A 10,151-nucleotide genomic window follows, 5' to 3' on the forward strand; every position below is an offset into this window, starting at 1 on the left:
TAATGCCTTAATTATATTCACTGAACTGTGTTCTTCCATTTTGGTGGAATCTCAAAAAAAAAAAAAAAAAAGATCACTGAACATAACTGCAACCTGTCTGCATTCCTAACATTGGAGACAGGTAGTGAATGAGTGGACAACAAAGCCTGCAATGATCTCTAGATATAGGCTTGAAACATATGAGTGAGTGTGAGGAAATATTGCTATCAATAAGATATATGTGCTTATATTTCAGACATTTCTTACGTGACTGGAAATGTAGAGATTGACAAATTATTTGAGTTTAAAGTATCATTTTTTTGCTAAATACTTGAATAAATTCTTACTTATTAGTCTGAGTTCAGCTTGTTAAGTGTTTTGCTGCCTAGTTTTGGACTGCTGAATTTTGAAGTAAATTCATAGAAAATGCCAGAAAGTAAAGCAAGAAAAAACTGCAAGACAAAAAGAATTTAAGTTTTAACATCTTAAGCCTTCAGGCAGAAAAGTAAAAGAAGTCTTTTATATGTAGCTAAATCAGATTAAAAACAAGTGCCTATTTATTTCAATGTCATGCAGTAGGTTTTAATTTTCAGCAGTCAAAGTTAGCATTTGCTTTCATTTAATTAGGGCAATTATTTTGAAAGAAAGAAATACTTTGCAATATTAAGGATTTATAGCCCCTTCCTCAGCTCACATGGTAACATTTACATATTTGGTTTATTTGATGTTATTCACTGGTATAGAAAGAATTTATCAATTGATGTGCATGCATACCAGGCAAGAAATGGAAGTAAATCAGTCATTTTACACAGCCTTTTGGCACTGGCTATTCTGATAAGTATAATGAGCCTGAACATACTGGAACAGTTAGCTGCTGTTCAACTTAGTCTTCATTTTATATTTACAATTTTAAAAATTTTATTTGCATTATTAACGTGGAGGTCTGCTGTGCGTAAAGAGGAGCATATGCCTTTCTTTTAAATCAAACATTTACCTAGGAAAAGGAAAAAAGCATTAAGAAAAGACCACAAATACATGATCGGCTAAAGGGTATGTAGGAACATGACATTATCTGAACTGAATATAGCAGATTTAGAGCTATGTTTAATTCAGAGCAGTGGAGACAAAGCTACAACAACTGTGTTGCTTTGTAAAGCAGTTTAGGTAGTGTAAGCTTTTATTATGTAATGTATTTTCTGGGGGAAAAGTCATAATTAATTATGTAGAATAGGTTATAAATGTTTTCTTCTGGTTGTACGGTCTCTGTTGAACTTAAATGAACTCATCTATGTTTAAAAAATGAAGAGCAACTCTGTTAAATTTCATTGCACTGTAATATGAATGCCAGCATAAGATGAAACCTAGGTAAAGATATTCTTTTACAAAAGTGAAGTCTCTGAAAGATCACCGTGCACCATTTCAGTCAGTGCAGTTTGGTACTTCAATGGCAGAAGGGGCAGTTTTCATTCTCTATGTGACAGAGCGGATTGCCTCCCCACTCAAACCTGCTCTCTCATCTTTCCCCTTTCCCCCAAGTGTGTCTTCTGCATCGTCTGCTAACTCCTCAGAATACTGCTGTCATGTTGTTTCCTCATTTTTCTCTCATTATTGTTAAAATGAGGGTCTAGAGAATGTTTTCCTTTAGAATTCATCAAGTTAACATGACCAGCTGCTCACAGCTGTACACAGAAATTATTACTATTGTAAAACAGTTATATATTTTCTGTGTAATACTTGGTTCAGTGATCCAGTACTACCCAATAATCCCACAACTTTGGCATACTTGGTTTCTTTACTTTCAGTTTGCCATCGTTTGGCAGGTTGTTCTGTCATGTTCTGTCATGTATGGGGATCAGCTGTACAGCCCAAAAGTCATCTGTCTTCTCAGTTCCTATTAGACCCTAATTAAATATTTTCTAGTTTGCACAAATGGCTAGTTATTGTAGGATGTGTATCTTTTGTTTAATTTACTCTGAATCTTCAGTTTAATTTACTCTAAGTATTTAGCAGTTACAAAACTGACTTGATAATTTACAAGGACTAGTAGGAGAACTCCATGTTATTTTTACTCGATACCTCACTTACAGAATTTCAAGAACCCTATGCTGTCGCCGTGCTTTTGGAAAAAGATCTCATTGTTGTTGACCTGACACAAAGCAAGTAAGTGCAAAGTCTTATATGAAGATAGCAGATCAAATGTGTCCGAATGTTATCATACAATGTTAGTCATTCTTGGTGATAATTTTGTATGTTTACCTTCACCTTAAGAGCTAAGGTTTTAGTACATAAGTACTTACGATAATTTATAATTTTTTTAAGTTTAGGAATAAATCTAAGCCAGTAGTCTTTTCAGCATAGCCCTCCAAAATGCATGTGCTGAAGTATGACCTACATTTATTTGTTAGAAACCAGATTCAACAAGTACTTTTATGCATGTCTGACTTTCTGCAGGGACTACTTAAGTATTTACTCAAGCATGTTAATAAGTAATGGCATTGATTTATAGTGACAGATCTATGGGATTCTTTCATAATCCAATAATGCTGTTTTAAATGACAAGTAATTCTTTCACGCTGGGATCAATACGCTTATGGAAGTGGAGGTATTTTCTTGTTAAAGTGGAGCTACAATGCAGGATCTGATCATCTCAGCAGTAGCACATGAATGCAGTTGAAATCAGAATCAGTCTTTCTGCATTTTGGAATTATGAGTGGCTATGTTTATTGGCTAGCAGTGAGGCTGTGCTTTTAGTAAAACAGTCCAAAATGATGCAAGTGAGAAATAGAGATCCACTTCATCTGTTACTGCTATTGCCACTGTAAAACTAGCAGTTTGTCAACACAATAAGCAAAAATATGCAGGTTAAAATCTGCAACTGTGTAAGTAATTCTTAGATCATAACGTAAACCATATGCATGAGTATGATGCTTCTAGGAAATGCATAACTTTTGTATTTCTTAAAAAAAATTTTGAGATGTTGGGAAAAATTAGATCCTAATCCTCATTCACATGAGTAGTCCTATTAACCTTAGGAAGTAGTCACATGAATGGGTATTTACATTGCAAGAAGAGGATTCTTATCACAGCTCAAGATTTTTTGTATCCTTATATGAATAACTACACATTACTATTGACATGAAGTAAAATACCTATGTTTGAAAAACTAAGGGAAAATGTTTTTAGTGATAATTTTACTTAGATTATTTTAAATACTTAATATAAGAGTATTTTTATATGCTTCAGTGTATCACAGTGGTTCTAATAAATTGTCTTCCTTGACTAGTTTTCCAATCTTTGAAAATCCATATCCCATTGACATTCATGAGTCACCTGTTACCTGCACAGAGTATTTTGCCGACTGTCCTCCAGATTTGATTCCTGTACTCTATTCTGTAGGAGCAAAACATAAAAAGCAAGGATACAGCAATAAGGTAAACAAAAATAATATTGTTTCAAATATACAAAGGGTAACTAGATGAACAACGTGTGCTTTTGTAGTATCTCACTGATTTTCTTTTTCATTGTGCTTCTTTAATAATCACTTCTAAGATAGTCCAACCAGCAGCTCACAGGTTGTATATGACCTCCATAGGTGTTTAAACACACCTAGTGTTCTTCATCAGAGGAAACAGTCAATGGATGTTCAGGCAGCCTGTGCCCATCTAGTACCTTGGGTGATGCACAGCAAGAGCTTAGATAAGGGCAGCTGCCACAGAGTTTAGTTGGAAAGGGTGAGAGACTGGAGGCAGTCTGAAACACCATCAGTTTAAGAACAACAGTTAACCAGCATCATATAGGACTTAATTGCATGGCTGCTGGAGTTATGCCACTTCAGACTGAGTTAAAGGACTACCATCAGTGTAAGACTCAGACTTGTCTGACTATGGTATCTCTACTAGAAAAAATAGTGCCTTAAGTCACTACAGCTGGTAGAAAAGCTTCAGTAGAAGCTGAGAGTTCACAGAATCTCTGAAATTTTTATTGAATAGGGATATTAATAGTTATTTTATAGAGCTAGTAAAGTCTGAATGAAATTATTTTGGAAATAATACTAGCTGCAGAAATGAGAAAATACTATTATTTTATAGATCTCAAACACTAATCTGGTATGTGTTTTAATTAGAATGAATCTATCATAAATAATTCAGAAAAAAAAAACTTTGAGTAAACAAATCAGAGTTACCCTCATTCTTCTGTTCATATGAACTGAAGAACTATCTTTGGAGCTGCATGGTTTTCCATGCACTGAGAGACCAGAGAGACTGTGTGTTTCTTTTGGATATTGGTTAAGCAAAACACTTAAGAATTTTTTTTTCCTCTCACTTCAGCCTCTCTGTTCATCTATCCTTCTTTTGTATGCATAACTTCCCAAACTTTTCCCTACCTACGTATATTAATTCTACATTCTTTTGTCCACTTGCTTTATTTGTGCACACAAAGATAAACTCTCTAAGTGTGACTGGCCATTTACTTCCCATCCATTTCTGTGCTTCCTCATGTCCATTCTATATATTCCCATATCCAGTTTGTACTCCCAATTTTTGTTGGCCCACTTAAACTCTGCATACATCTTTGCTCACCCTGCACATATGTCATCCTCCACATTTTGTCCTACCAAACTTATCCTAAAAAGAGATGGGTGTCTTGCCATTAGTAGAGAAGGGATGATGATTTCATATGTTCTATGAAAGTCACATTTTATCATGATATTACCTGATATTATGCTTGGATATTTCTCTCCTACTTTTCTGGGCACGCATCTTGAGTAGTCCTCATGCTCAAAATGAATTAGCCCTATGCATTGTCCTATATAAGTTCCAAGACCCATGTGAGAAAAAGTGGCAGGATTGCTTGCTATTCCTTCCTCTAGTTCCCATTATGAAATATTGCAGTGTTAAAGCTTTAATTCCCAAGTAGATGTGCAGGAAATTTTAAAATATAGAAATTTAATAGATAATATAAAAATGCTTTTATGTTTTCTTGCACATATCTTTACAACTTTTAATGAACTGTATTGCCTTTGGAAGAAGAGATTGTCAACTCTTCAGCTCAAGAATTAAACAGCTCAAAAATTAACCAGTCAAGACTTACCCAGATTAGTTCTGATCTCTGTATTCTTGTTCTTTGCTTAGGAGTGGCCAGTCAATGGTGGAGCATGGAACCTCGGAGCACAGACATATCCTGAAATTATTATTACAGGGTGAGAAAGAAACTGAGGTTTTGTGCTTTTAAATTGCTAGTATCTAGAGAATTAAGTGAGAATTAAATTTTGACAGGGTATCAACATGTACATATTCTGACCTCTTTAGCTGAGGTATGGAGCTTTTATTCTTGGTGCAGTCACAAAAAAAAAAAAATCTCATTTGCTATGGAAAGAGAGTCCAGGCTTTGTCCTTGTGGGCAAACAATATTGTGAGAATTACTGATCGAAACCCCAGGGCTAGAGGGCAAGTCTATAGATTTATGAGGGAAGGATCTTTGGAAAAGGTAATCCATTGCAAGACAAGTTTGTGTCCCTGAAGGGTAAAGAGAATAGCATTATAGAGGAGGCCAGTTGTTCTTCCACACCTTTGATTTCCTGCAGACTCTGTATCAATAAGGGACTTGTAATTCTTTAAATATATCAGCATTAGTGATGATGTGGTTGACTGGAATGAATTTCATCGTGCAAGTGAGAGATGGTCCCAAAGATAAAGGCACAGAAAGTACCACTGTAAAACAGAAGTCAGTAAAGCAGCCTCCTCACATGATGGAGTCTACGTTTACCTCCAATCTCACATTGATAACAGCAATACATTTGGTATACTGTTATAATCACTGATACTCAAAAACTATTTTTAGAAATAAAATTGTGATATCTGCTAGAGTACCCAAAAGGGGAAGAAGAGATTATTCTCATTGTAAACAGCTATATATCCTTTCTCCAATTCTGCTCCAAGAATGATTTTCTAGTAATAAAAACACAGTAAGGTTTTAAGAAAAACGAACTTAGCCACTGTCTTTTCAAAATTGGAAATATATGTCATTTTTACAGTGCAGAGACTTGATGCTGGCCCACTGCAAGGCCAAAGGTATTGTCTCTTACACTTGTCATTAGGATGACAACTAATTTCATCCAGTTGCAATCTTAGAACTCATTGTGGGGTTAGTTCTTTGTGGGAAAGGCACCAAAAAGCATTTGAGTAACCTAAATAAATGACTAACAAAATACTTTCTTATATTTAGTATGGATATTGCTATATATTGTCAATAAGGTATGAAGAGTTACCACACACACAAAGTACAGTATTATATTTACTACTCACTGAAAGTATGAAATGGTTGGAGTTGCACCTTGTTTTAACACGCCTAATTTTTATGTTTTTTTAAGCCATGCAGATGGATCAGTGAAGTTTTGGGATGCTTCTGCCAGTAAGTGTTTGAGGTTTACTTTTATCTAATAGTAACAATTCAGATACATATAGAATCACAGAATGGTTGAGTTTGGAAGGGACCTCTAGAGATCATCTAGTCCAACCCCTCCGCACACGCAGGGTCACCCAGAGCACGGGGCACAGGGCGGCATCAAAGCAGGTTTGGAAGATCTCCAAAGAAGGAGACTCCACAACCTCTCTGGGCAGCCTGTGCCAGGGCTCTGGCACCCTCACTGTCAAGAAATGTTTCCTTAAGTTCCTGTGGAACTTTTGGTGCCTCGGCTTGTGGCTGTTTCCTCTAGTCCTGTCGCTGGCCACCACAGAAAAGAGGCCGCCCCCTCCTCCTCACTGCCTCCCTTGAGGTATCTATAGACACTGATCAGGTTCCCCCTCAGCCTTCTCTTCTCCAGGCTGAACAGGCCCAGCTCCCTCAGCCTTTGCTCACAGGACAGATGTTCCAGGCCCCTGATCGTCCTTGTACGTATAAGATAATATAACATTATTTAATATATATAATATTTATATATTATATAGTTGAATTTTAATGAAGTAGTTTTGTATTTCAAAGCACTGTACTCAAAGATCTGTGGGAGAACAGGGAGTTCTCCCTGTGAAGCCCTGTGAAGCAGTTTTCCAAATTTATATTTGCCATTTCCCAAAATGGCATTGAAGTTTCTTCTTTGCTCCTGTGCAGATGGCACATTGTAATTCCCGGAAGCAGAAGTCATAGAGTCTCTATGTCCCTTTCCGTGCCCTGAGATGCTATAATTCTAGTTTCAGTATGCGCAGACCCAAGGTGTCCGATTCTAAGTAGCAGTTCAGATTTGCTCGTGAGGTTTAGTGCATCCTGACGCCTCTTCCACCTTCACAGCCAACCAGAAGAGTTATGTATTCATTAGAGAAGCCCGTGCTATAATTTGTAACATGTGCTTCGCATACATATGCTAAGACTCCTAGAGTATATCTGCAGTATAAAATTAAGATGTAATTAGGCTGTGTTTTTAGTCTCATTACACACTTAAAACACCATTCTTCTATCTTTTTGTTGCTTGTTATGCAAGCTAGCTTGACTGATATAGCACAGTAATGCTGACATATGCAACTTTACCATTATAAATATATACACACCTGTTATAGGTTCTGGGCCTGATTTTTTACTGTTCTGACCTTATGCAGTTATTAGTTAATGCCACTGAGAAAGTAATGCAGAAAAGGGGTAAAAAACACCAGGTGAGAATGTTAATAGTTCATATCCACTCCCCAGTGCTCCCCAATTATAATCCCTTATCCTTCAAAATTCACAGCAGTGATGTTCAAGTCTTCAACAAGGCTTCTGGTTATTGAGGTCTGATATATAGGTACAGATGTAGATATATTTATTAGTAATTTATTAGTCAGGTATTCAAATCAATCTAGAATACCTGTTCTTTCCAAAAGTCTTTGGGTTTGCCTGGCCTGCAGAATAATTTTCTATTATTTTTTTTCCTTGAAATGCCATACATTCTCTTTCTCTCAAGACAATAACCTCAGATAAAAGAAATCTTAGTCTCTTACCTTGTTAGAAAAATAGCTGTATGTATCACAGTTTTTCCTTAACACTGAGTAGGAACATAACTGTGGACATCTGATTGAGAGACACTTTTGACATCCTGTCTCGGAAAGTAGGCAAAAATTCATTTTGGAAATATTAAATGCATATCTAACCAGTACTGTATACTAGAATATCCTGTGTCATATCCGTATTTTTTTTCATATGATTCTTTTTTATGCCACAGCTGAAAAGATAGTAGCTTCTTTGGAATGTTATAATTGGTATATTTAATGTTAAAAAGAATTTTTGATATGTTTAATATTTTGCAGTTACTCTACAGATGTTGTACAAGTTAAAAACATCAAAGGTGTTTGAAAAGCAGAAAGTGGGAGAAGGAAAAGCAACAGCTGAGATTGTGGAAGAAGACCCTTTTGCTGTTCAGATGATGTACTGGTGTCCTGAAAGCCGAATTTTCTGTGTGGCAGGAGTTTCTGCATATGTCATTGTTTACAAGTTCAGCAAACATGAAGTAAATACTGAAATTGCAGTAAGTCCTTCAGAATTTTACTTTCTGTTATCATTATTTCTAGTTCTGTGTGTCCTGCTGTGTGCATATACTTAGTATAAATTAAACTATGTAAATATAGCTTTAGAAATACTCAATTTTAAACCTTTTAAGTGAGATCCTGATCCTAGTAAAGACAGTAACAAAAAGTTAACTCAGGTGTTGGGAGTTGGCTTTCCACTTTTTTGCTTTAATGATAACATGTAGTATGGATTTCAGACATGATTTGCTTTTAAGACTTTATGATACTGCGTGTCTCTATCATGCTTAGCTGTTCTAAAAATTCTGGATGCTACAGGTTTGATCAGATGAGCTGCACTGCATGCATACCTAGTATTGCGTGTTTTAGTTCAAGCATTTCATCTACTTAGTTCACGTACGTAGTGTTTGTAACACAAGGGAACTGCAAATTAGCACTGCCTTTCAAAAAACAAAGAGTTGCCGTTTTATTTTTGGCTTATATTGTCTTTGTTTCCCTGAAAGTGTACACTACATCATGTACTATCCAACTGCTTATCCAACTACTATCCAACTATTATCAGTTAAAACTGATAATTTCCTAAGTATTTTATTCTTTGCTTCTGCTCATATACTCCTTTTTCTTCAGACCTGAAACAGTCACTTGCTTTGAGATAAACAGAGAGTTCTTATTTTTTTAACTGTACTGCCGTGACCTTGCATTTACCATAGTAACACAGCAAGTCTGCCTTATATCTAGCTTTGTATTTCTGTTCTGTACCGAAGCAGCAACAGTTGCTAATAGAATGGCTGAACAGCATTTATAATAAATTCTTTCTTAAGTCTATGTTTTAACAAAAGACTACTTTTAAGAATACAGCAATCTAAATATCAATCTCTCCTTCAGGCTTTCCATTAAGTGCCTCTAAAGCACATTTGCACCTTTAGGTTCTCTCTTCCCAGAAAGTAATTCTCTGTGTCTGCCAGCTTTCAACAACCTCCAGTGGCTGAACCAAACCTTTTCTTTCATTTTACAACTCTCCTTTCCTTTTCAGGGTATTAAAATGTCCTTTTGATATCTATGGCACTAGCTTGGCAAAAACATTTGTGTCACTTTTGCGCTGTAATTATGTGCCAGTTGGTTAGGAGATTCCTTCCCTTTCAGGAGTGTTTGAAAACTAAGGAGCCATAATTTTGCTTTACTGACCAGGTGATCTATAATGTTATCTTTACATCTGAGTAAAGATGTTATATTATTCCATAATGACTGCACATTATCTTTTATTGCCTGTCTTTTATTTTCCTTGTTTTCCCATCTCATACTTTATCTGTTTAACCTGTATTTTCTAAAATGTAGTCATGTTAAGTTTTTCAGATTTCATTTGTAGTTTGCAAGCATTTTTATGAGGAATTATTCTGTGAAGAGTTCTTCTACTATTACCTACTACTGATGACAGTCAAGATGTTCCCCTGGGTTTTCTGCATCCCTGTTATACAGAGGTGCCTCAGCTTTTAGTTTCCACATTTTCATTGCAAGCACTCAATCTCCTAGTCATTTTTCCTTTTTTTTTTCCCTCTGTTTTTCCCCTTGATATATATAAATGCTGTTATTCCTTTCCTTTCCTTTCCTTTCCTTTCCTTTCCTTTCCTTTCCTTTCCTTTCCTTTCCTTTCCTTTCCTTTCCTTTCCTTTCCTTTCCTTTCCT

At 35.8% G+C, this 10,151-nt stretch overlaps 1 protein-coding gene across 3 annotated transcripts in view; it reads left to right on the plus strand.

Annotated features, from left to right (window-relative positions):
- Window positions 1-10,151, plus strand: part of STXBP5L (syntaxin binding protein 5 like) — a 168,197-nt gene that overhangs the window by 101,806 nt on the left and 56,240 nt on the right. For all 3 annotated transcript variants that reach the window (XM_026050318.1, XM_026050320.1, XM_026050321.1), the window contains 5 exons: window positions 2,067-2,139; window positions 3,263-3,410; window positions 5,112-5,179; window positions 6,350-6,390; window positions 8,253-8,470. In XM_026050318.1, the coding sequence (XP_025906103.1) occupies window positions 2,067-2,139; window positions 3,263-3,410; window positions 5,112-5,179; window positions 6,350-6,390; window positions 8,253-8,470 (548 nt within the window). The remainder of the gene's footprint in view (window positions 1-2,066; window positions 2,140-3,262; window positions 3,411-5,111; window positions 5,180-6,349; window positions 6,391-8,252; window positions 8,471-10,151) is intronic.

This window comes from Nothoprocta perdicaria, unplaced genomic scaffold (genome assembly GCF_003342845.1).
Source record: "Nothoprocta perdicaria isolate Ctin4 unplaced genomic scaffold, notPer1 scaffold_68, whole genome shotgun sequence".
NCBI lineage: Eukaryota > Metazoa > Chordata > Aves > Tinamiformes > Tinamidae > Nothoprocta > Nothoprocta perdicaria.